General features: G+C 41.6%; 1 protein-coding gene across 4 annotated transcripts in view; it reads right to left on the reverse strand.

Moving 5' to 3' along the window:
- LOC139407041 (ephrin type-A receptor 7) overlaps window positions 1-23949 on the reverse strand; it is a 71799-nt gene extending 47850 nt beyond the window's left edge. For 3 of the 4 annotated variants that reach the window (XM_071150343.1, XM_071150341.1, XM_071150342.1), the window contains exons 1-4: window positions 23749-23939; window positions 22002-22066; window positions 18173-18842; window positions 2628-2783 (exon numbers count right to left, since the gene is read on the reverse strand). In XM_071150343.1, coding sequence (XP_071006444.1) covers window positions 2628-2783; window positions 18173-18842; window positions 22002-22066; window positions 23749-23842 — 985 coding nt within the window. In that variant the 5' untranslated portion in view covers window positions 23843-23939. Of the gene's footprint in view, window positions 1-2627; window positions 2784-18172; window positions 18843-22001; window positions 22067-23748 lie in introns of all 4 variants that reach the window. The other variant, XM_071150345.1, reaches the window with a different exon arrangement.
- Between the last annotated feature and the right edge of the window lie 3975 nt (window positions 23950-27924).

Raw genomic sequence — 27924 nt, forward strand, 5'->3', positions numbered from 1 at the left:
ATGGCTGACTCTTTTTGGATAATAGCAATAGTTACTAGATAATTAGGTCATCTTGCTGAGCCTGTCTCTCTGTGTAGAGCTGAGAGACCTGAGTTAGTCAGAGGGCTTAGGAGAAAAGACTAATGTCCTGATTTGCTGTGAGAGAGAGCAGAGCTAAAAGAGAGAGGTGCTCTTGGCCGTCTCAGCCCTCCACTGCCCTATTAGGGGGCTACACACTAATTGGAGGGATGGAGGGAAAGAGGGGAGGCTGGGGGTGAACGGTATTCAAATCAGCCAAGCACTCATCCTTCATCTGCAAACATGTGTCGTGACCTTTGACCTGGGTGGTTTAAAACCTGGCTGAGTGAAGCCATGTGGAAGAGAGGGAGGCCGTGATAGGAGGAAGAAAGGAGGAAAGGGACTCCTACGTTCCACTGGCCCTCATCCGTCCCCTAGCAACTACAGGCTCCAATCAGGATGGAATCTTTCTTTCTCTTTCTCTCTCTCTCTCTCTCTCTCTCTCTCTCTCTCTCTCTCTCTCTTTCCATTTCTCATTATTTCCTTCTCCCTCTCTCTCTCCCTCTCTCTCTCCCTCCCTCCCTCTCTCTCTCCCTCTCTCTCTCTCTCTCTCTCTCACTCTCTCCCTCTCTGTGAGATGTCAACTTGTTGAGGTTGCAAATATGAGTGGGACGACGGGGGCGAGATGGGGGAGAGGGGTGGAAGGGGGAGATGGCTGCTCACAACTGCCCTTTTCAGACCCTGCTAGCGCCAGCACTGCTCACAGCTGTCACATGATTGATGCCCACTCCCCAACCTGTCAGCAGCTTCAAGGCTTTGCTCCGCTTCTGGAAAAATGCTCCCAGCCTTCCTGCAGTGCCATCCCCATACATTTCTCATTATCTCCTGGCTTTGCATAAGAATGGAGTGAGCAAATATTGGAAAAACAATATCATACAATGTGTTTTTCCTTCTCTCTCAACACGCAATATTTGCAACAATGATAATGGAAAATATATTGTCAGACGGCCTTTCAAAACTAGTGTCTTAATTTCCGTTTTTGCCTGTTGCAGTGAATTACCTCTCCCAATATATCCATGTTTCATCTTTATCTTCCTCCTCGTCCAATCTTAGTCTCATAAAGACATTCCTAATCCATGTGCTGCAGAGATCTGTCTCTCTGTTTGTACAGAGCCTAAGATAAGGGAGGTTTACAAGCGCCCATTTAAAAATCTGTCAATCAAGCTGTTTACTCAAGCAATGTAAATTCACTTTCAATTACTATTGAATTCTACCCCAGACCAGACCAGACCAGACCCCACAAAGGCTGGCCCACATTGGGAAAAATGTAGGGAGAATGGCGCAGCACACCTTCTACAAAAAGAGTCGCATTCAAAACTAGGGATTTTGTGGCTAATTGAGATAAAACAGTAATTCTGTTCATAGATTATGCATGTATGAACTACACATTGAAACATCCAGCTCAAAGCGGGAGTTTTTACATTTAAAAATGTAGTAGTCGCCAAAGTTCCAGAGCACGTCTTTATGTAGATAAACAGTGGAATCTATTAAAAAGACAACTTGGCCATTGCCATTTCACATGTCTGTTTCCACCAAAGTGATTCTTCACAGCAGAACAGACAGAGGGCAACGGGAAATAACAAAAGAATATAAAACTTCTTCGTGGTCAATTGCGTAGCAGTAAAAGTTATTGTTTTCATCTTCCGACAGTAAACCCACAGGACAGGCTTGGTGGGGAAGGAAATGTATCAGTCCTTCATAAAATCATCTGAGTGGTTACCGTGGAAATGTGGGCTTTTTGTTTACTACCGGGTTCTGATTGGAGTAGCTAGGGGTTAGGAAGGGGGAAGGGGGAAGTAAGTAGAGTCGGTCCTGTCTTTGTTTCAAGTCAAGGACTGAGTTTAGACTGGCCAGAACAAATATGGACAGAGAGAGAGAGAGAGACGCTGGGATAAATCAGACTTACAGAGGAAGTCCACTTTTCCACCTCTCCTTATTAGCCCAGTCCTTGTACCACCCTGACCGCTCTACTGTTCCTTTAAATTGTGTGTCCTCCCTCCCTCCATCTCTGTGGAGTCAGTCATTGGTTTGAGGTGGTGGTGTAGCCTTGTAAAAGCCCCCCATGAATCTACCTGTTTGGGAGCAACAGATGTGGATTTTGGAGCAAATGAGCCCCACCCTCTAAAATGAATCCCCTGGCCTGTGTAAACAGGTCATCAATGCCTGTCACATAATTGCAACACTGACCAGAACAAATGGAGACACAGGGTGCTGCTGTTGACTGTAATTGCAATCTTTTAGACGGGAAATGGCAAATTGCTCCTCTGATCATTAACTACCAGCTGGGGGGGGGGGTAAGAGGGGGAAAAACACACTCAGGCCCATGAACATAATTATAAAGACATATTGGGAAGCAGAGGCAGGGGACTGGTATGGTCTCTGGAGTAGATTAGATGGTGAACAGATCTGGGCTTTTCACAATCCTCCAGATTGAACATTCTCAGTGTGGCCAGTGGGGGTCTGGAAGGGAGACTTGCATGTGCACGTGCAAGCATGTGTTCTTGAGAGCATAAATGCAGAATCTAAGACAGGTCATTCCTGTATTTACCTAGCAACGCTCCCGTACTTACTTGTGCAGGCCACAGAGGGTGGGTCCGAGAGTCCCCGGTAGTAGCCGTCCTCACAGTCGCAGCGCCACGAGCCCTCCCGATCATTGTAGCTGTGTGCTGGGCAGCGCGAACACTGCAGGTCCTGGGACGAGGACTTGTAGAACCCACGGCCACATGCTATAATCAGAGGGGGGGGGGGGGGGGGGGGGGGGTTAGTTCACACTTGAATTCCCAGAAAAGAGAAAGGGCATGATAGAACAGAGAATTACACTTTTGTTCACATCACAGAACAGCTGGTGTTCGGATCAACCTGCCCCTCTGGCTTCATCAACCTGCTTGACAAAACCCCACTTAAAAAAAACGCATCACAAATATCACCATGTCAAAGCCTGCACTGAATGAGGGAGAAAAAAACGACTGCTTATTAACCTGAGAGGCGAAAATAGGGCTATTTATGTTCTGTTTTTTTTATCCCTGGTCAGTAAATAAATACGTGTTTAGTTTATCAAAGCCCAGTCTGAGCGGGAGTGTTGTCCTAGTCAGGCATGCAGTGCTAAGTGAGGTGTGAATAGAGAAAACAGACAAGGTTGTAGAAACCCTTAATGGATTATTGGAGCGTTTCGGCTTCGTGAATATGCTCGTATGCCGGGGATAAGAGACAGTGTATGAATTCTTCCCTACTGGTCACATGGCTGTTTGTGTGATGGGTAGAGCCCTGTTTTTTGGGGTTGGTCATGTCACATGACCTGGATTTGAAACTTTTAAGCCTTTTCCAGAAATGAGAATTACGCCAAACAAAACAAAAAAAGCGTTTGTCTGAGGATGGCGCTGGACCATCTGACATGAAAAAAACAGAGAAGAAGAAGCTTGATGAAAGTAAAGTTTAAATTCCAGGTCACGCGACACGATCGACCAAACAACGGGCCCTTAGCGATGAGTTAACTCAGCCACTTGTGAGTTATTAGGGATCATTGTTTTATGCCACAAACCAAACACTAAATCTGGAGGGGGGGGGGGGGGGAAACAGAGACAGTAACTGACAAGATCCAGCAATAATGCAACAACAACAAAAAAACAGAACAATTCCTGTATAACAAATGAAACGATTCATACAGAGGGCTTTGTGAATCACATGCATGTTCCAAATTCACTTTTAAGCATGAGTGAATAGGGAAATGTCTATTTTGGGTTTGGCTTTTTCAGTCTCAACACTTCAAGACAAGCAAGCCACAGTGACCCGCTGTTTGTGGAAAATCCAACGCTAAGCCTTGTGGGGAAAAAAAAAAAAACTCAATCTAGGCCACATGATTTCTGTTCCAATCTGCAAAGGATTGTACATGCCTGTAAATAGCTCTGCATACAAACTATCAAATTATACAAAACATTTATTTTACATGAGCCGCTGGGAAAATGGGCAACGTTTTTTTTATATACCGAGGTCCCCCCGTTTCACATCTCTGTTACACCCTTTTTTTTCGGAGATTCAGGATATTTGGCCGTACTTCTGTGACAGATCTAAAATAGAAAGGATAAAGGAACCTGGTTTCCCCTCATTCTAACACCTCCACAGCGCAAGGAGGAGACCGAAGGACGGGGTATCCCCATTTCAGCAACATGAAAGCCCTGTCACTCTCTATTTATCTCACCGCACCAGCCTCGTGAAACAAGACCTTTTTCGGAAGAGGGGAAGAATAGACGATTTTATCTCGAATACTTCCTCACCTGAGAACGGCAGTAATTGAAAACAGGGTTTTAAAGCTGCGAGAGAAGTGCCTTGTGATGGGAGCAGTGTGCTGCCTACCGAAACATATTAATCACACAAATTCTCATGTACCAATCCACCATAACGTTAGACGTTAAGTGCAAACAATGTACCTACACGTATACCCACACCTAACGCACCACACAATCCTCTGATAAGACTACGTAAATATTCACATAGGTTAGCTTGTGCCTGTGATAACACAGAGCAATCCATTTTGCAGAACGCTCAAGAATGGTCAGCGGTGCTGTTTGAAAGGCTGCTCTCTCCTCTCCCACCACGCATGGCTGTTTAAACACTCTGTTTGCCTTTGGGTTTGGGTAGTGGTGCTCCGCTGGGTGGCCAGCAGTGTTGAGGGGAGGCCCAGCTCGCTCCCATTGCGACTGCCATCTCTGCCTGCCTGGCTCTCAGGCATCCAGGCTCCAGATTAGTGCTATCTCAGCCACTAGGAACAACAGGGCTTTCAAAAGTAAACAGTACTCCAAGTTAAAGTTCCCATGCAAAAATATGGTTTATTTATCGTTTCTTTTCTGTTTTTTCTTCCATGATGGCCCCTGTGTTTATCAATGTGTCTGACCGGCTGTTTACAGAAGCAACGAGGCGGCAAAGTAGGGCATCAAATCAAACAGCTGTGTGACATGGGTAACCATTTTTCTGGGCTCGCCTTGGCTCTCCCTCTCCCGTGCTCTCTCACAGTGCACTGAGTGACAAGGGCAAACACAGCCATCCCAGAGCCTGCATTCCTGTCTAAGCAGCGCAGACGCTCTTGGCCAGTTCCTGGTCCTGGAATCATCAGCTGAAAACACACTCTGTAACAGAGATGTTGAAGCAGTAGATGAAAGCGGGTGATAGTGAGTGATTTTCCCCTCCTCTTTCCTTTGCAGCCACATATTTCTTCAGAGGGGGAGAAGGAAAAAAAACTCTGCTGTATAATTACCCTGGGTTCACTCTCTAGTGCTTGTCTGTAATATCAGGGCAAACCTGGGGCGCCTCTCGTACAGTACTTGAGAACTTCGCTAACAAAGTGTTACACTGACAGTGAAACACTTTAGAAGACTGTACGCGTCTCCCGACTCACGATAATCCCTAGCACACCCTAGATTGATCACATCCAACAGACAAACGTATAATTACGCGCATGTGAGGGGGCGGGGGGCTAATAGGCTGTGCTTGTTGACACAGGCGAAGGGGGAGGAAAAACACCGAAAACAACCAGCCTCATTTACACTACACTGCAAATATAGCCGGTCCTTAGAGAACAGGGCTGAGGTTGGAGCAGAGAGAGCGAGGGAGGGAGGAAGAAAACACAAAATCTGACATTCCACCCCGCTCCTTAGCGAGGAGTAACAGAGCCAGCATCTGTAATTTTCCTTCCAGTGGTCAAACGCTCTCATTCAGCGACGGGGGGAAAAACAGTGTGCAGTCAGCGTTTTTATGCACCGCACTGATAGAACAGAAAAGGCCTCAGTTAGGAATGACTTTGCCCCGACTCACTCTATCTCTTCTGAGGACGTTTAAATCACTCTCCGCATTGTGTGAGACAACGAGAGGATAAAACAAGAAGCCGTTATCTGGAACAGACACACACTAAAGAGACGAAATTCTCAATATTTATTTTCCCTCCGAGTCTGGCTTCTTAACATTTTTGAATTGCATCCAGACAGCGGCTCTCACTGTTTGGCGATTAAATGACAATCTGGATAAAGGACACGGAGGCGGAAAGAAGGGAAGAGGACGGATGAGATTCCTGCGTTGACATTTTGTGACAGGCTGACATATCGCTTCCCGTGGCCTTACCAGACGATAATTATTCCTAATGTCCCGGCGCAATGGCACTTGAACTATATTTCCTGCGTTTAATCTTCCACTTAGATTGACAGTTTGCATTTCATTTCGACTTCTAGCTAGTGCTACCATTACGGAAAAGCAAAGGTTTTTACCTTTGTTTTAGAGAGTCGGTGAAATATGTAAACAACCCCTCTTCCACTTCCCAATTAACCCTCAGAACTAATCAGGTTCTCCTTATCAACTATTGAGGACAGAGGGGACTTCAGGGTCTTAACAAGCTAGAAGTAATATAGAGTTTCACCACATCGTTCTCATTGTACTATGTATGGTAAGCCTTCAGAAGGACAGGCGTAGCCCCGAGAAGTAGTACCAGTAATCCTGCCTCGGTCGAGAGTGGGGGGAATGGTGGTGGTGGTGAGTGTTGAGCTCAGTGCTCTGCTCCAGCTCTCCTGGCCAACAGTGCGATGAGATGGACTAGTGTGTGCCAGTCTGTCTCCATGGCATGCCGTGATGATCCCTGTCAGAGCCGGGCCTCCCCCTGGCCACCCTCCCATCTAGCTTGATTATGTGTTAAATCCGCATTGCGTGTCCCATCTAGCTTGATTATGTGTTAAATCCGCATTGCGTGTCCCATCTAGCTTGATTATGTGTTAAATCCGCCTGCGTGTCTTTCAGGATGGATGTGGAAAGAATGCAAGAGTCGGCCGGCCGGCAAGAGAGGAGAGGAGCGAAGGCTACAGAGACCCGGCGAGAGAGAGAGAGAGCAGCGTGGAGAGGATAGCACCCCATTAGAGTGATAAAGGAGGCCGAGGGAGAGAACTGCAGCCGACAGGACCAACAGGCAGGCCAGGCTCTGCTCGCTGATGAATGCCAGGTGGAGCGGGTCAAACGCGATAAAGGAAACAGTTTATTTTCTTATTTCAAAAACGCCATTGACTTTCCTTAAACAGTCTCCGTCGCCACCGCCACTGCTACGATAGGGAAACGTCCTTATAAATATCAACTATAAACACAGGCCCCACGAAGGATGGGATTCTAGTCTGCGCTGCTTTTTAATAATCCATTTCCTCCGGGTATCTTTCTCTCCTTCCTTGTTTTGCTTTGTTCTGACCTTGGTGCTCAGTTGTCTGGCTAGACATCATAAACACATCTACCTCCTATTCTCTCTGCTAGACATTGTTTCATCAACTCCATTATACTGCTAACTCAATGTTAATATTACCAGGGACATTCTTTGCCAGTAAATTAAATTAAATTAAAAAACACCCTGCTTCTAACTGTTCACAGAGCCATGACATGCTATTCCAGAATCATTGCTTTAGATCCATGTTTGGGTTTTATTTCTAAAGCATAATTAAGCAATAAGGCACGTGGGGGTGTTGAATATGGCCAATATACCATGGCTACGGGCTGTTCTTAGGCGGCGATGCAACCCCGAGGTTGTTGCTATTATAAACTGGTTACCAACCTAATTAGAGCAGTAAAGATAAATGTTTTGTCACCCGTAGTATGCGGTCTGCCATACCATGGCTGTCAGTCAATCAGCATTCAGGACTCGAACCGCCTAGTTTATAATATACAATTATGACCGTGACACTGTGTCGTAGCTGGAGAGGGATGCCAATAACTCTGGAGAAGCTGATTTCTTATGCATTACTTAACATTGGCTACAGGGTGTATACTGTGTGGCTTAGATGTAACTTGTGTGCTTGCCTGAGTAAATAGTATGTGTTGGGACATCCATCAAGCTCTGTTTACTGACATGTTATGTACACTACACTCTCTTTTTATATGCTAATGAAATGTTGTTTTACTGCGTCCGCCTAGCAACAGGTGTTTTTACACTTTTCCACCTCTGTGGAAGAGGAAAACAATATTCAGGTAGCCTTCTGCACTTTCTATTAAATCTCCCTTTTTTTTAAATATATAAAGAAAGAAAAGAAAGAGAAAGTACGCTGAAGAACTGGGCTTTTTCCCTGAGACATGTTCACCTTTCACCTTTAAAAGGCGAGGCGCCTAACCAGCTCCTGGAAACAGTGGCACAACACACACAGAAGTGGAGGGAGACATAACTGAGACCCTGCAGGAACCCTCTTCGCAGGGGACGCAAATTTTAGTTTGAATGTCTAAACCCTTCCAAACAAGCTACTTTCAAACACCTACACCTCCTGTGGGCTTTAGATGGGGGGGGAACAAGGCTACAGGGAGTGAAAAACTACAAAATGATCAGATTAGGAGTCTTAGCTAGAAAGAACCAGATTAAATGGTTAAAACTCCTAAAAACTATCATATTGTCGATAATTCTTCCCACATAGGCCCACCACGCACAGCTGGATTGGCTGGCTTGGCACATCCAGACAACTGCTCCATTCATCGGTGCTAACTGTGCTTAGGGGGAGATAAGTAGCTTTACCATGAGAAACAAAGAGAAGATTAGCATTCCCTTACACTGTGTTAGAGGGCGCACTCCCTGAGGAAGTGTCTGGTTAGATGTACCGAGCTAAGATCAAAACTAGCCTACCAATTTTTTTATTTTTTAAATCTACTCTGTTCTGGCTAACCAACAATTCCATATAATTTAAGTCTTAAAGTATTTGGGTTGTAGAATTAGAAATATACGCATCATTGGGAATGAAATCTAACAGGGAAATATGGTTTCAATTTCACAGCAAAATAGAACTGATTTAAATGATTTAGGCTGCTGATTTAGGCCCAGAGCAACAACAAAAAAATATCATGGGTTTTATATACTGTATATTTCCACACTATGGAACAATACTGTGAAATTGTGATTTTTCTTATGTAAGATTAATGTAAGAGCTGTTTGAAAAGAGCGCCTGAAATTTCCACCTGTTTTGGTGGGAGGGAGTTTTGGCATTCCATGGTGACATCACCACACAGTACATTAGTTAATAGACCAATAAGTAAGAGAGTTCTACCTCTCTGCCAATAACAGCTAATTTTCTGTTTTCCCCTCCCCACTCAGACCACTCCCCGACAGTCCTAGCAAAATTCTTGCTCGAGAAATTACTAAGAAGCTATTTTTGTTTCTTTTTGATGCTTTTAATTGAAAACAATCACTGCAAGGTGCTTAATTGTTACCCAGAAATGATTTGATATTGAGATAAAAACCACTGCATTGGACCTTTAAGTAAAATAGCAGGGCAATCTAATTACTACTGAATACATTATATTTCTGACAGTCCCATTTGTGTTGGCTCCACTTCGTCGTCCGCACTACCAAAGGAAGTATCTTTAGCCTCACTTGTAATTGTTCATGTGTTAAACCTAAAGCCAAGACATCTATGTTAAGAATTAAGTCTTAGAAGAGAACATATTGTATCGGGTGTGGTGATTATCATGCCAGTACATCTGATTCAATAATCAATATGTACCGTAGTTTTGGTAAATGTCGCAACAGTTACAAAAGTCACATGATAGGAGTGAAGAAAACACAACATAATTGACTTATAACCAGTTCATAACTAGTTTCCAAACTTTTCAAAAGACATCTGCTCCTAATGCATTACAGCCTGTGCTGCTGCATGTTGTCAGAAATAGAAATAAGCAACAATAAACTCCAGCACCTGTTTCCTCCCTCAGCTTTCATATTGATTTACTGCATGGATCTGCAGATGGAAAATGAAGGATGTTATCACATTAAATCAATTATATTACAGAATTTATAGCTCTGGTCCCGCCTGAGCAGAAACTGAACATTGCGTCCGTACAAAACTATAGCCTCTTCCAGAGAAAGAGAGAGGTCTTCACTTCTTTAATTCATCATGCAGGGTAAAGGCTTTCCAAATGAATTTCCAGTGACATGGAAAATGTCCCTGCCTAATCGTCTTTTATTTAGTTCATTTAACTCGCATGGCGACGGGAGAGAAAAGTCTTAAGGGCAGCTAGGCCGGGCAGCTACATTTTAATGGAGGATGTGGTCAGCTCTGAGAGGACCTCTGCTGAAAGACTTCTAAGGAAAGGAGAAGAGACTGTGCTGCCCTGGAGATAAAAGCAGTGGGCCAAAGGTTTACCCAGACCCAAAGCCCCCTACAGCCACAACGAATCAGCACTCAAAATGTCCCCAGTCAGCAACTAAGCATTATATCCAGATTGTGCCAATGCCCCCCACTCTCCCCACTCCCTTCCACCCCACTCCAATCCCCATGGTCCCACTACTGTGACAGAAAGGACTGAAACACAGGGACAATGTCAAACCAGCCGCTAGTTTCCCCACCATGGTCCAGCCCCCTTGGCCTCCAGTGACACAAAGGTGTCCATTTGCCCTCAGATGGCCGTGCTGCCGTGCACGCTGCTCCAGAGACAGCCAGAGCCCCTCAGGAGGCCAAGAGAACCATCGATCAAGATTTGACAACCAACCACACCCAATCTAAACCCAGTTCCTGTCCTGACTACCAACCACACCAAATCTAAAACCAGTTCCTGTCCTGATAACCAACCACACCAAATATATACCCAGTTCCTGTCCTGACAACCAACCACACCAAATATATACCCAGTTCCTTTCCTGACTACCAACCACACCAAATCTAAACCCAGTTCCTGTCCTGACTACCAACCACACCAAATCTAAAACCAGTTCCTGTCCTGACAACCAACCACACCAAATATATACCCAGTTCCTGTCCTGACAACCAACCACACCAAATATATACCCAGTTCCTGTCCTGACAACCAACCACACCAAATATATATCCAGTTCCTGTCCTGACAACCAACCACACCAAATATATACCCAGTTCCTGTCCTGACAACCAACCACACCAAATATATACCCAGTTCCTGTCTTGACAACCAACCACACCAAATATATACCCAGTTCCTGTCCTGACAACCAACCACACCAAATATATACCCAGTTCCTGTCCTGATAACCAATCACACCAAATATATATCCAGTTCCTGTCCTGACAACCAACCACACCAAATATATACCCAGTTCCTGTCCAGACAATCAATCACACCAAATATATACCCAGTTCCTGTCCTGACAACCAATCACACCAAATATATACCCAGTTCCTGTCCGTGGCTGCTCCAGTTAAAACAAACGCTAATGGATTATGGATTATTATTATCATGATAATTAGAACAAACTTGCTTTTTTTGCATCTGAACAAGCAGTATCACTGAGATGCTTTGCTTACGTGAGCAGATAAAATTATTTGGAGTACGGAAAAACAGACAGCTTGAGTCAAAAGAACATGATCTGTTTTATCATTTTTTACAACTTGCTGAAATGTTTTATTTGGTAATAACCTAGCACAGAAACACACTCATTGTCTGCCTCACAAAGTAGCTTGTATTCCTCTGTTCAGTGCTCCTGCTCTTTGTAACCCCTAGTTATGAGAAAAGGGCAGTTTCTTCTGCTTCTCATTAGTATAACGTAGCATAGTTCCTTCCTCAGAGAAATGTAAAGAGCACAAAATGGTTTAAATTGTGAATTTGGGGAGCTTTTGAATTGTAAATTTGGACAGTTAACAAGGCATTCATTTTAATGTTGGATCCAATGTCTCTCCCTTTTAAATATATACTACCACTTCCGAATGAGAAACAAAATAATACAAAATCAAAGTTAGTCTCCTAGCTGCACAATGCTGCCAGGCCTGACATTCTGCAGGAACGTCCACATGTCAAATGAAATGCAAATGCCTCGTTCTCCTAACAAAAAGGTTTTACCGGGCTCACTCTTTTCCATTCATTTTGATTTGGTAAATATTTCTATCAAAGTCATATGCAAAACTAGAATAGCCGATATGCATCGATTCACATGATTATAGGCCTTAATCTAACATTAATGCATATTGGGTTAGGGCAATATCAAACGAAAAGAAAACTCTATTATCTTTCATGTTTGCTCCTACTGTTTGTCATTCTTGCAGATATTATATGTATAGATAAAAGTGGATATAATGAGGGTATAAAATCCACACCTGAAAGTATCCGGCATAAGTCTCCCCGCAGACAACACGTTGTTGCTCGCTTGCTGCCTGGTCATTGGTAAAAAGGTTTTTATTTCACCTCGCTTGATAAGCTGCTGGAACTAACTCATGTACATATGAATATAAATCAGATAGTAAAACATAAACCACTTCAAACGTGTCGGGACACACCAACGTGTCCAGAAGACACTAACAGATTACATTTATTTAACCCCCTTCGCTGAATAACTGTTGATCAAATGGGGCAAAATCAAATATATTATCCCTCTGGTAAGCACTCTGTGAGTCATGCTAGTTCAAAATGGAGAGTAACTAACTGACACACATTAATCATCTATAGATGTGTCACTAAATAAGAGCTGTCAGGCCAAATTAGAGACCCAAGTTGAATTTCATGAATAGACAGAATCCTGGTAAACATTCTCTGTTTTAAAGCAAACAAAGACAACGAGGAGAGATATGTGGGTAGACATTGTTGACCCTAAAATGGAGACCTGTCAGATTGTGTCATTTCCAATGTGACACTGGGGTCTCTCATTGGCTATGCATAAGGTCACGGAATATTAACTTCCTTTACACATGGCTACAAACAAGGACGGGCTGGACAATGGAGGCCTGCCTCTTGCGCTTAGTAACGTGAGCGCCCTGGATGACAGGACACTGCCAAGATGGAAGATGGATGATCGCAGCAGATGACCCTTGGTCATCAAAAGAGTCACCTCTCCGGCTCCCTCTCTCTCCGCACAACAATAGCCCCTTCCGCGTGCCTCAGCAGTCCTCATCTCCACTTGCACTAACAGGTTCAGACACCTCCATCGATCCCCAGTTCCATACCTCTTGAGATTGCGGGCTTTACTTCTCTTTGGCTATCTAAACTGTGGCACAGATGTCTTTTTTTGTAATTGCTCAGCCGCTGACTCTTGGGAGGCATGCTATCGGACAGGCGAACACGATGTCAGAAGACAACGTCTTGCCATTTAGTGGTACTGTCCCTGTGGGTGAAAGTGATATGTGACTGGGCCCGGGGTCTTAGCACCTAGCTGTGTGTCAGGGAGGGCCTTGTCTGTTGTCAGCGAGGCTCTCTCCTCTGGGAGCTCTGCAGACTGGTGGCTCTGCACTTCAATCTTCCTTTAAGAGGAAAATCAATAACTTATTACATAAGCTCACACTTTTTCCCACTTACACCCAGAGCAGGCAGAGGGGGGACTTAGAAATGTGCTTGGAAGTGCTCTGTAGCATGAAAGCCTAGTGTTTTTTTTCCCAGTGACTTGTTCTCCTTGTACAAAACAGGCACATGCTCTATTACACAGTAACTATACATTTGGGGTGTGTAAATAGTTGAGGGTGTTTACTATCTTACGTGTCTCTCCAGCTACTAACAAAACAAGCACTACAATTTCCAGCAAAATGAACAATAATATCCCAAACTTGGTAAACATGTATAAGCCAACATACTATTTAGATGAATCCGCCCAAAATACAAAACAAATTGATTTTCAGATTCGATGTAAGCTGTCGACCATGTTTGTGTTCAAAGGCAATAGATACAATGGCACATCTGTGCCTATATCACTCTGCTACCTGCCAGGTCAAACAAAAACAACAAGAACAACCCTGAAGCTGTGGAAGAATGCAGCTATTTACAGGAAGTTAGCCAACACTGGCGGTGACAAGACTAGCCACCATCTATCCTCAAATTACTTCAATCTTGAGTGATTTGAATCCAGTTGCGTCTCCTGGTGATTCCGTGTGTACCGTTATTTGCATAATTAAGCTTGGTAGCGGTTACAAAGGACCGCCATTTGGAGCATTAAATTCACACCTTATCAATCAGGAGGAGCGTCAAGATGCATGGGGTCCCCTGACTCCTGGCTTCCTTTGAAATGCTAAGTAGTTGCCTGGGCCTGGAGCTGATTTGGGGCCTCTCTCCCCTTCACACAGACACACCTTGGCTTCTGTGGTCAACCTAGGTCCTTCTCTCAGGGGCCTCGGCCCATCAATCAGCCCCAGACTAACTCCTGTCCGACTTCCTGACACCCCAAGATGGATGGTATCAGTGTATGCAGGATGCTATATCCTTTCATTAATTCTCTTGTTAGCATGTAGTGATAGCTCTGGGATAAGGTTTTGTTTTTATCTGTTTACTGGAGGTACCAAGCCTTTCACACTGGAGAAATAGTTGAGCAGGTCAATAGTTAATCAGTTTTCAGGATAGGCTACTAAAAAGGGCAACTCCGACACATTTAACATTTGGGTTGCTATAATGAAGTATTTAGCAATCTCCTACACAGTTTCAGTGTATGTCATAATTTCACGTATATTGATTCTTTAGTGATGAGGAGGATCCCTGAGATGACAAATAAAATCTGTAGTTTTTGATCATAGTGGAACTCCCTGCTATATGTTGCTCTGGTTGTCCAATAACATCTGGAAATATTTCAAACAGACGCTCAGAAACCTAATGACATTTACAGCCAGCTTACTCCAATATACTTCTGTTGTTCAAGGCTCAAAGTCCCATAATTCCATTCTGCAAAACCACTCCCACCATCACCGATGTAGTTGCGTGGACATATATTTTTATGGTTACTGCTATCCGGGATCCTTGAGACGTCACTACCCTGAACCCTAACCCCTATCCTTACCCTAACCTTAACCCTTAACTTAACCATTTGAAATGTCAACTTCAATGGGGTAGGCACGTCCCAAGGATCACTAATTGCAAGGAACATATTTTCGTAGCGAATTACTTGTTATCTTTTTTTTATTAGTTCCAATAGGTCTTCAGTGTTGTTGGATGGATGCTTGGACAGTTCTTAAGGTTGTATTTGGCTTCTTTTTTTAAAACACTTTATTTCAGATGCAGCTGGGTTAGCTATGTAGCTAGCTAGCATGGCTAATATTAGCACCAAAGATACAGGCTTCAAGCATCAGACTAGGATTCCGTAGTGATGTGCCTGTACATTTCATAACACGCCTGCATGTTTTTTGACTGTTGTTTAAGACAGTCACTAAGATTAAACTTGGCTGTAATTGTTGCAAACACTATTATTTCTGATATAGCAGTCGGGCTAGCTAACTATCAGATACAGTAACTTAGGGTTAGCAATCATTAGAATACAAATTCTAATTATTTTTGAGTGTAATGCAATTGATTGGTGACAATGACATGAACATACATTCAGCATGATATTCATGTAAACATTATAATATATTTACAACCCAAAAGTAAAGTGAAATGGACTCATAACTTATGACATAAGCTTCACCTGAGCTTGCTAGCCAACTAAACAAACTGAAGATTGGGCAGAGCATTGCATCTTGGGAGGTGAAATGCACTCCGGGAATTGTAGTATACTGTATGTGAGGGCAATGCCGATGATAAAAAAAAAAATACAAAAATAAGGAATTGTGCAATATGACTAACAAAAATGTATATAAAATCTTACAGTTGTGCATTTATACTAACATCATAATAACTGGTTCTAAAGTGGTGGAATTGTCCTTTAACAACATAATTATGTGTTCAAATTGGACAACATACAGGTCAATAGTTATTCAGCTCTCAGGAGTTGGTTGCTTAGGAACAATTATGTGATGTGTTAAAATTGGAAAACATACATTCCTGGGGTTCGAGAACAACTCAGGAAAAAAACACAAGGGCCCTCTCTTTCTCAAAATGATTTTCTCTATTTCAGTGAGTGGGCCACTGCTGAACAGAACCTGAACATGAATGCCCACTATTTTAACACCACACACTTGTATGCAAATAAACCCTGCGCACGCTGCAGGACACTTCAAATGGGCCTTTTTCAAAACCCACAACATTGAATCTCCTAACACTGGGAGAGAGAGAGAGAAAGACAGGCATTTATAGTGCTGCAGATTGCCACACACAAAGAGTTAAACAGAGACAGAGACAGGGAGGGAGAGGACTGAAAGACATGCAGCCCTTCTCCGGTGACGGTGATGAATGAGCGGATCACAACGCGTTCTGGAGGAGGCTGCTGCATCCACCGAGGGGGAGGGGGGGGGGGGGGGGGGGGGGGGGGGGGGGGGGGCTGCTAGTCCTCGAATGACATGACTGACAGCTCAACTCACTCGCTCCTCCTTCAACCTTCTCCTCGATATATCACAGACGGCCATTTTATAGTTGGGGGATACCGTAGATATTGAAAATGGGACAGTGGGGGAACGTATGAGGGAATGTGTATCTCTGATCTATATAGCGAGGCGCAGTATCCCGTTGAGGAGGCTAAAAGGGAGGCCTGGGTAAAGACTGTATGAAATCCAACGCAAGTACTTTAGCTGTACTGTTGTAGGGCAATGACCTGCAGGATACGCTAGTCGTGGGTACAAAAGACAAAAAACATCTTCCATCCTAGGCCCCATTGCAGTGGTGTTCAACCGATGGAAAACTTGAGTATTTTCCCCTTTGATTTGCTCCAAGAGGAAACCCCTGAATGGGCAGTTTAATATCACCACATATCTGAGAAGCTGCTGATGCTGCAGTATGATGTTCATTTTATTTAGATTAACTACCCCCATAATACAATAGCCAACCATGCCCCAATTGAAATAAATCTCTTAGAAAGTTAAGGGCAAGTTTTGTTCTGCGTTGGATCAGTTCATTGCCTGGGATGGGCAACAGTTCAGTTCAAGCAGGCCATGTGCACAATGCTTTACAAGCAGAAGAGCAGGAATAAAGCAGGCATTTTTTTAGACAAAGCTTTTAGACTATATGCTACATTGTTTGCTCCTTTGGAAGTGAATCAGAAAATGGCCCAAATGGCTTTTTAATGTAGCTTTTGTCCCTGGGGCAGAATTGCACACCTACTTACCAAAATAACATAAACAACACCAGAAAAAAAGACTCCTGGGTGTTGAACGAGCTCTACCACATTTGAGGGAACATAACTCAAGAGGCAATTTTTTATTTCTGATAATATCACCTAAGTACACTTCACAGGGTAGAGGGTATATGCCGAACACGCTGGCGAAGGACCATGTTTGGCAGTAGTGGCCTAAAAGTGGCTAGCCTACTTATTATTACTTGTCAGTACCCCTCATAAGCTGCTTTAATGGACATTGTGAAGGGGAAAAAATGTTTGGCTGACAAGACAGGGCACTTAAGCTATGTGACCTAAGTAGTTCTCCTTTAATCCAACGTGATTTTTATCTTACAAGTCAGGTGGCCACTGAAAATAATCCTTTGTGTAATTATAGTGACATAAAGCATTTTAATGCTAATTGCCGAGGCTTGGTGCTAGGACCAAACAACACAGCCAAGCTTGACTGTAATTGCGTTTCCTGTAAATTTCCTCATAAATATCCCGAGGCCTACATGCCACAGTATGGCGGCTATTTGTTTCCCTTTCTGTCAGGGTCGTTTGGATTGGGCAGAGGGATACTGAAATATTGGATGGACTTCCTTCAGACCTGTGTATTCTGCAAGTGATTGCCTTGGCCAGTAGCCATCCATAGAGGTAAGTGCTCTTGCAGAGGAGTATTGAGCTAAACTGAAGTGCAAGTTATCATTTAATCCCAGTGTCAACAGAACCACGGATATAAATTAAGAGCCCGCTAATCAAACAATTAACATGGATTCCAATTATAACACTGAGGATTTCTGGGCCTCCATACTTTATCCATCATTATTATTGCCTTCAAATCAGCTGCTTTAATTTTATTTGCCACCACAACTATTCAATGTGGCCTAACTTGTAATTTGCATGCTTTGCATAATTAAAAACTAAAATGCTCAACAGATTTTTTTTCTGGTGTTTAGTTAGGCATGGCATGGGTGATTCTGTGCGATAATGATTCAAAGGGAAAAAAAACTATTCTAAACATGTACATTTGAATGAGGCACATTTTCTGCTTACCAATAAGTTTAATATTACCCTAATTAAAACAATGTTTGGAGTTCAGTAATATTTCTCAATATTGCAAACTGACGTTTTTTCAGAGGATGGAAAAATCTATGCCACTGATGAAAACTGAGTATGGATAGAATATATACAGTGAGGTTACTATACTGTAACTGTACTCACGTTCACATGCATCGCCCTTCTGATGAAATCCCGCTTTGCATATACATTTCCCTATAGGCACCAGCCATTCCCCCTCTGCGCTGCAGTGCATCTTGGGAGAGTTGTCGGCCTCCTCCTCGGCGTCACTGACACATGTGCCCTCGACCTCGACCAGAGAGGAGAACTCTGACCCCGTCACTGTGTCTGGGAAAGTGGCCAGGTTCTCAATGATGGACCAGCACTTCTTGTAATAAACTTTGACAGAGACCAGAGCGATGCATGCCCCTACATCCTGGAAGGCCAGGTAAAACCCTCGTCTGGACAGCGGCCCAATGATGCGCACTTCTGTATTCAGCTTCATCTTCCTCTCTCCCAGGTCCCCCTGGGTGAAGCTCTCGTCTGCTGCGATTGTGTCAATTTTCACGTACTGGTTCTCTCGTATATTCCTGCCGACTTCCGAATCGGTTTCCTGATAATACAAGTTGAATGTCTCCTTGCACGTGCCCACCACACCGGGTAGACTATTACAATCCCTCAAGGTGAACTTCAGTTCCACAAAAATCCTCTGGGCATCGCCCTTCTCTATCCAGCTAGTCCGAAGCCAGTTGTTCTGATTCGGCTCCATGACCTGACAAACCTGGTATGTGCGAATGGGGGTGTAGTTTTCATCCAACCCGCTGATCTCTTCCCACTAAAAAAAAGAAAAAAAGAACAGAGCACAAGTTTGGTAAATTTATATTGATTGGCTCTCATCAGCGATGTATTTTTTGCACCGAAATCAAAACCCGACGATGTAAATGACGGACGTTTTTTATGTCCTACTGTGGTATTGCTTCAACGCAGTGTCTTTGTATGTAATATATGGTAATGAAGTAATGTGAAAGCTGCACAAATGAATAATAAAGGTGCATAAAGGTGGTGCAGCAAAATGTTATTCCAAGTACATAGGGAAAGAAAAGACCTGTTATTGGAGCACTTTCTGAAAAATGTGTCATCCATCATGCTTTTAATCTATTTGTCAACTATTATACATAACCCATAAACGTATCACTGTTATTCTGAAATCAGGCCCAAATAAATATTATGAAATACTAACAGAAACTAACAGAGTAAATACAGTGCCTTCAGAAAGTATTCATACCCTCTCGACTTTTTCCACATTTTGTTGTGTTACAAAATAAATCTACACACAATTCCCATAATGACAAAGTGAAAACCTTTTTTTTTAGAAAGGTTTACAAATGTATTGAAAATGAAATACAGAAATAACTAATTTACATAAGTATTCACAGTCACATGCATGTTAGAATCACCTTTGGCAGTGATTACAGCTGTAGGTCTTTCTGGGTAAGTCTCTAAGAGCTTTCCACACCTGGATTGTACAATACATATCTTTTTTTTTATTCAAGCTCTGTCAAGTTAGTTGTTGATCACTGCTAGACAGCCATTTTAATGTCTTGCCATATATTTTCAAGCTGATTAAAGTCAATGTCACCTTGGTAAGCAACTCCAGTGTATATTTGGCCTTGGGTTTTAGGATATTGTCCCACTGAAAGGTGAATTTGTCTCCCAGTGTCTCTAGGATTTTGCCTGTGCTTAGTTCTATTCCATTTATTTTTATCCTAAAAAAACTTGGTAGTCCTTGCTGATGACAAGCATACCCATAACATGATGAAGCCCCCACATGCTTGAAAATATGAATAGTGGTACTCAGTGATGTGTTGCGTTGGATTTGCCCCAAACATAAAGATTTGTATTCAGGACAAACATTTAATTTCTTTGCCACATTACTTGTAGTTTTACTTTAGTGCCTTATTGCAAAAAAATATGCATGTTTCCTTCCTCTCCGGCAACTGAGTTAGGAAGGGCACCTGTATCTTTGTAGTGACTGGGTGTATTGATACACCATCCAAAGCGTAATTAATAACTTCACCAAGCTCAAAGGGATAGTCAATATGCTCGACTGAGGGACCTTACAGATAATTGTAAGTCTTGGGTACAGAGATGATGTAGTCATTCAAAAATCACATTAAACACTTTTATTGAGTGAGTCCAAGCAACTTATAATGTGACTTATTAAGCAATATTTTTTACTCCTGATCTTATTTAGGCTTGCCATAACAAAGGGGTTGAATACTTATTGACTGAAGACATTTCAGCTTTCCATTTGTAATTCATTTGTAAAAATGTCTAAAAACATCACTTTAACATTATGAGATATTGTGTGTAGGCCAGTGACACAAAATCTCAATTTAATCTATTTCAAATTCAGGCTATAAGACAACATCATGTGGAAAAAGTCAAGAGGTGTGAATACTTTCTGAAGGCACTGTAAGTATACCTGATAAGCATAAAAACAAATGATGGCTCAATTGAGATTACTTCCATACCCGACTTTCCAATCACATTACTTACATTTGTGTTTATTTTTTAAATGTTTTTATTTATGAAAATTTTAAAAATATTTAGGGACAAGCTATTATGGAAAGTTGACTTGAGGCCTAGGCTACATCAAAAACAAAATGAATATCTCTTCACTTAAATGCCACCCATCCAATAGATTTTCAGGACTGCTACTACTGACATCAATTAACATAAACAAACATCCCACCCAAATGGTCTTTGTCGAACTCAGTCCGACACTGTGGAAATTTGAAAAAGCTTGCCTCTGGATAGCGTGGCTGTCAATTACCGAGAGGCACATATGCATGGTAATGAGTCAGCCAGATATAATTATACTGGACCGTGTTGAAATTTCCCATTCCAATTAGCCCTAGATTTTCCTCGTTAGTAGGTCTACAAAGCCCATTCCCGACACCAATAAAGAAAATCTGACTACGAGTTATGAGATAGTATGTCATAACTATTAGATAGTAAGTCATTATTATGAGATATATAAATCATAATTCTGAGATATATAAGTCATAATTCTGAGATATGTAAATCATAATTATGAGATAGTAGGTCTGGATTTTAAAGGGGCAATCTGGGATTCAAACCTAAACAAAAACCAAACTTATTCCCTGCCACTTGTTTGGTAAACAGCTGAGGAAATGTGCAGGAGAAATGTAACCACTCTCATACATAGACAGAAGGACTCTCACATATGGAAGCAAGGACTGACCATCCATGATAGTTTAACCATGTTTTGAAGCTGTACCGTTTTGTTTACAATTACATTGTTTACGAAAAATGGAGTAAAATAAGCATATATTTGGGGTTCTGGTGGGGTAAGAACGTTGCTCATGCATTTCTAAGTTACATTCCTCAATAATAAATGGCTATACAGTATATTAATAATTTAAAAGTAAAAAAAATCGATGTACCAATCCCAGATTGCCTCTTTAATTGAGGCACCAACTCACATAAAAAAAAAAAAATGTTAATACATTAATATGGAACAATATCACCACAAACTCTCTCTCTCGCTCTCTCTCTCACACACACACACACACACACACACGCACAACGTGTGATTGACTTTAGGACATACATATGGTTGTCCTTGAATGTTGCGGAGGGCCTGATGCAAAGTACACATTGGATTCATGTAATACAGATCGCCTAAATGCATATCATTATAATGATTTACATATCTCATAATTATGACATACTATCTCATAATGACGTGCTATCTCATAATTATGACTTACTATCTCATAATAATAACATACTATCTCATAATAATGACTTACTTTCTCATGACTTGTAGTCAGATGTATTTATTACTTGTGGTGGGAAAGGACTTCCACATGGAGCATGATAACGGTGAAAAAAATAGGGTTGATTTAAGTATTTTATGTGAATGTTCTCAGAAGTGTGTAGGCTAGTTAGTGTCCGTCCCACTTACCCCACTAGGAGGATAGGATATCCACTCCAGCTCTGTCTGCTGCGCCTTGGAATCCAACAGAATCACTAGCGACAGGAAATAAAATGGTAGAGCAAGCGATTAAATCTCTGAATGTCTGTTCGCTGAATATGACTAATAATCTATAAAAGTCTACTTTGCTGCTAGATGAGTAGACAGACGTATGACCCACTTTCTGCAGCCAGCTATTCAAATGAACATTTACAGGCATAGCAGACGGGCATTGATGGCAATACCTTTCACCTAAATGACACTGCATGAGAATACTGCTATATATTCAAGACATTGCACCACCAAACACTGGATAAACACATGTTCCTTCCTATAAAGACTTTGGACAACTTGTAACGTTATCTTCATTTATCTAAAAAAGTAAGTGTTGTGTGTGACAACTTTGTGTTCCATGTAGCCTGCAAACCACATAACATGAGGTAAAATAGCAAAAAATTCACAATCGATCTGTGTGTCTTTTAAGTATGCATGCATGCTGGTGCAATAAGGTCAGACGAGAACACCTGCCTCTATACGTAAATCTAGCACATTAAAAATCAACGCATGAGTCCTTGCTGTGCCCGGGCGACATGCGTACGAACAACAGGAAAATTATCCCAAAACAGTTCAGATGTAGTCAACCAACGGCGACATGAATTTGGTGTAAAGTGTCACTTGTAAAATATATCGGGTATAGGCATTCAATAGATTATTAGCGGGTAGTCACGGCCGAACCATTCACCGAATACAGCCTGAGAGCGCACTGCCGATTTGTCTCCATAGAACGCAGGGCCGTGAGAGAGTATGTTTGTTAACGGCGTTATTATATGCTTAATATCTTAATATCTGTTAAATATATTGATCAGACATACGAGCATATATATAGCCCTATATGCTTTAAAAAAATAATTTACACAGCCAGTTTCAAACTTCAGACGGACACTTCAGTAGACTATGTCAGAATCAATACAGTGTGTTTACGAACACAATAATCCCCGTATAAGTGAAGGTCAACAGCTTGGTGCCATTTTAATCTTATTTCTCTCCTTCCAATTGTATTTATTTATTAATACGCGTATTTCTTTAGCAAGATGAACATAACAGCCTTTGGTTTATTTCAAGTGCATAGTGATCTTTCTATCGCTCTGTGTATGTGATATAGACTTTCCTTGCGCGCTCTGAGCATGCCAGTTTGTAGAAAAACTGATTTATTTAAGGTATTTCAAACATGAACTCCTGTAATGACAATGAGGTTTACTGTGTACCATATTTATGGTGTCTAATGCGATAGTAATGCGCTTATCCAACGATCATAGAAGTTAATTCCTAGTCATAATGTATGTATGATATGACACTGAGTGGCATGACAGTCTTCCTAAATGTAGACTTGTAGCCTTGAAAACTAAAATGTAACCATCGTCCGTACGGAGCCTTATTTTTGATTGGGTGCCATGCGTAAAAGCCTGCTAAGATAGCCTACAACGGACCGTTTGTCACACAAACGCTGTGTGAATGCGCACAGAGACTGCGATCTACTGAGTAACAACACTCTAAGTCACTGAACTAATGTCATGACATATTGCATTTGACAGATTTCACAAATACAGGAATGATCGTTCGTGCGCAAGAAACAGAATGTCAGGGTGTGCGCTGTCTTTGGATATCACTTCGCGCCATTGCCGATCAGTTTTCGGGATGTAGCCTGGATGATGAGAGGGTGTCAAACTTTATTACATACCTTCTTTCGCATTCTGTGCTTTTCCAGTGTCCATAAAACAACATAAATTAATGCAAAATGTAATCCACAAACACGGAATCGACGTGGAACCCATGTTGTAAATGGAAGTTAGCTAGACAGTATTCGCTTTTCCACCGTGGCGTGTGCTTCCCATTGACGACGCTAAACCCCCTGCTACTTTAGGTTAATGTACAAGAAACTGCCGTCTCTCACTCAAATAGCATCAGCAGCTGCTGGGCGGGGACTGTAACACAACAGATGTCACTAAACTAGACTGATAGAGGGATTATCCACTCACGGCTCGTAGAAAAAGATCATGTGCAAGCTTTGTGACCAATACATTCTTTGCAGATTCTGTTCTTAGACATAAGGCATAAAGTATGATTTTAGGAAATGTTACAGTCTAGTCCTCTTTGGCCAAGTTGAACATCTTTTGGGTAATATGATGGTAAAAAAGCTTTTATTTCTGTACAAGACAACACATTTTTTATCAGCATACATTTCCTTAGCCTAGAACAAAAATATCAATAGGCCTATTTGACACCGTCTCTCTCTCTCGCTCGCTCGCTCTCTCTCTCTCTCTCTCTCTCTCTCTCTCTCTCTCTCTCTCTCTCCCTCAATTCAATTTTAATTTAAGGGCTTTATTGGCATGGGAAACATATGTTAACATTGCCAAAGCAAGTGAAGTAGATAATAAACAAAAGTGAAATAAACAATAAAAAAGTAACAGTAAACATTACACTCACATAAGTTCAAAAATAATAAAGACATTTCAAATATGATATTATGTCTTGTAACGATTTGCAAATAGTTAAAGTTCAAAGGGGGAAATAAATAAACATAAATATGGGTTGTATTTACAATGCAGTTTGTTCTTCACTGATCGCCCTTTTCTTGTGGCAACAGGTCACAAATCGTGCTGCTGTGATGGCACACGGTGGTATTTCACCCAGTAGATATGGGAGTTTATCAAAATTGGCTTTGTTATCGAATTCTTTGTGGATCTGTGTAATCTGAGGGAAATATTTATCTCTCTTTGTCTCTCATCTCTCAAAGAAAGGGTTTGAGGATGAGGGTTGGAAAAGGTAATATACTCAATGGTGGAAAAAGCACACAATTATCATACCTTAATAGAAAATGACTCAAGTCAAAGTGAAAGTCACCCAGTAAAGTACTACTTGAGTAAAAGTCTAAAAGTATTTGGTTTTAAATATACTTAAATATAAAAAAGTAAATGTAATTGCTCAAATATACTTAAGTATCGAAAGTAAAAGTATAAATCATTTCCAATTCCTTACATTAAGCAAACCAGACGGCGCCATTAATTTTTTTTTTTTTAACGGATAGCCAGGGGCACCCTCCAACACTCTTTTACACAATCTTTTACAAACGAAGCATGTGTTTAGAGAGTCCGCCAGATCAGAGGCAGTCGATGACCAGCGATGTTCTCTTCATAAGTGAGTGAATTAGACCATTTTCCTGCCATGCTAACCATTTAAAGTGTAACAAGTACTTTTGGGTGCCAGGGAAAATGTATGGAGTAAAAAGTACATCATTTTCTTTAGGAATGTAGTGAAGTAAAAGTAGTCAGAAATATAAATAGTCAAGTAAATTACAGATACCCCAAAATACGACTTAAGTAGCACTTTCAAGTATTTGTACTTAAATACTTTACACCACTGGATATACTCTATATCAAAGCATGTGGTGCATTAACCTGAAATAACAACATATATATACACTAAATTTAAGGGGCATCTGGGTAAATAATGTTGTCTTCATAACTTGTTACCATTGTTTACCATGTCACCGCTTGATTCTGTGCTGTGATGTATTGAATTGAAATCAATTTATTTGGGGTAACAAACATATACAATATAGTGTACAATGTGCACCCAGAGGATATCACTTGAAATGATGAATTAAAACGCTTGTTTCCAAAGTGGATCCTCGATTGTAAATACAAAAGCACATATAATGCAGCCCAGAGTAACATTTCAAGTCAGGAGCCTCCATTTTCAACTCCACAGTGCCATGTCTTTTTTTTTTTGTATTTGCTGAGAAGAGTGAGTAGAGACAGTGGGACACGGTTGCGTGCGTCATCTTCAGAAGGTCACCTTTAAGATAGGAGGAGTCCCACTGAGTCTGGTCATTGGGAGGAGGAGAGTTTGACTCATTATGCTTGTGTTGTGTTTCTGCATGAAAGACTGCTGCCATACAGATTGAACAAACTGCATCCTGGGGTTCTAAGTAGCGCTCTAGAATCAAGATAAACACAAAACACAATTAAAAAGTGTAAAGTTCATTTCCAGTCGCTCAGATGACTTGGCAAATCACTGATAAATTGCAGCATAAAAGAGAAACTCATTAGCCCTTTACATATACAGCATGTGTTTCAGGTCACTAATTAATCTCCATTTACCTCATACCAAGTAAAAAACTGCTATAATTACGACTCACAAATATTGATTAATAAACGATGTACATCATGAATGGATGGTAGGAGACAAGGACTAACTTCAAGGTTTATTTACATCAATCTTTTGTTTGGCCTGTTTATTATGCAAATTACTGTTAATCCTCTTTACCCTTGATACATGTTCCACCATGGCATTATTCTGTATGCCGCATAATTAGAGAATTCAAATGTATTAAAGTTAACTTCATTATACAGCATTTGGTATTATTGATAGCTCAACTTAACAATATAAATGGTGCCTTTTTTGATTCGAAGAAGAAGAAGAAAAATTAAGGAAATATTAGGAGAAAAAATTATGTCCAGGGGGGCCTCGTTTCAGACCTGTTGCGTGTGTTGTTTTACTGTACCACTGACTGTCAAAGGTAGATAGTACTCTGCCACTTGGATTTGTGTCAAAGGCGTTTGAATATTCATGGTTATTGGTAATCCACTCTCCATCTTTTGCTTGATTCCCACGTGACAAACTAATGCATTACAAGGCTTCCTCTTCCATTTCTCTAGAATAGACTGAATCCCTGGATAATAGATTCACGAGGATATATACAAAGAGTAAGCAATCCATATATGTTTGTACATTTACATTGTACAATAGTTATGTGTAAGGCACGGCGCAGTCTTTTTGTGATATTATTAACACTTGGGCATTGCTACATCATAGAAGATCTATATTCTGTATCATGCCACGGAATTGTCAAGCTAGGTCAGATTTCAGGTCATTACAAGCCTCTGAGATGAATTAGCTATGTTTTCTTTTATTATCTGTTGCTTAATGTTACCATGGCCCTCTCTAATTGGGTCCTTGTTATTACACCATGCTGTGGTCAGGTGGAAGTGACACTCTGGACAAGGGAATACGACTGTATTAGTCGTGTGTTCAGTGTTTTCCAGTAAAACTATCAGCAGCAGCTAGTCTATCCTTTGGTCTGGGGTGTGGATTGGTTATTACACAGGAAACCCTTATAACCCATACAACATGTGACAGATGAAATCTTAGTTTTTCAAAGGTTTAATATTTAAATTATTGTGGGTGAGAGTTGCACTTGAAGCTAATTCAGATTGAAACGGCTGTCCAACTGCCCATCATATGGGGAAACAATGATGAGGGACTGTCCGGAGGGAGAGATGCAGCTGTTGCTGGAAAACCAAGTGTTATTGCAAGCTGTGAACTGACAGACACTTACCGCTCCCATTCAGTCTGTTTGAAGACCCCCCTAGTTGTCGAGATATCAGTGGAAATTAATGTGAAATCATTAGGCAAGTGAACGTGTAGCTAGACCCACTCCCCAAAACCAAAATAAATCATAGAGCCTGAGAGAAAATGACCACCTGTGACCAATAATTCACAAGAGTAACCACAGGTTTAATGACACAGACACAATAGTTTATTATATAGTATTAAACATTCATTACTTTTCTGGTTCTCTCCCAGTGAAAGCCAAACCTCCACCAACCAGACTGTCCTCATCAGCAGGAAGTGACACGCCACTTCTTTTAAAGCTTCTTTCCCTGCAGGACTGAATGATGTGGTTCTCACCCAGAGCAACCTGAAGACTGCTGCGATGTAAAGAGGGTGAAGGACTACTCCTGTATACAGCTCTGTCTTGTTCCCATGTACCTCTGGCTGTGTTAGTAAGTAGTGGGAAACACCTTCACAGCAGCATGCTACAGGCTGATCCTGGCATCCTGCATGGCTGGGC

The sequence above is a fragment of the Oncorhynchus clarkii genome, chromosome 4, assembly GCF_045791955.1.
Source record: "Oncorhynchus clarkii lewisi isolate Uvic-CL-2024 chromosome 4, UVic_Ocla_1.0, whole genome shotgun sequence".
NCBI lineage: Eukaryota > Metazoa > Chordata > Actinopteri > Salmoniformes > Salmonidae > Oncorhynchus > Oncorhynchus clarkii.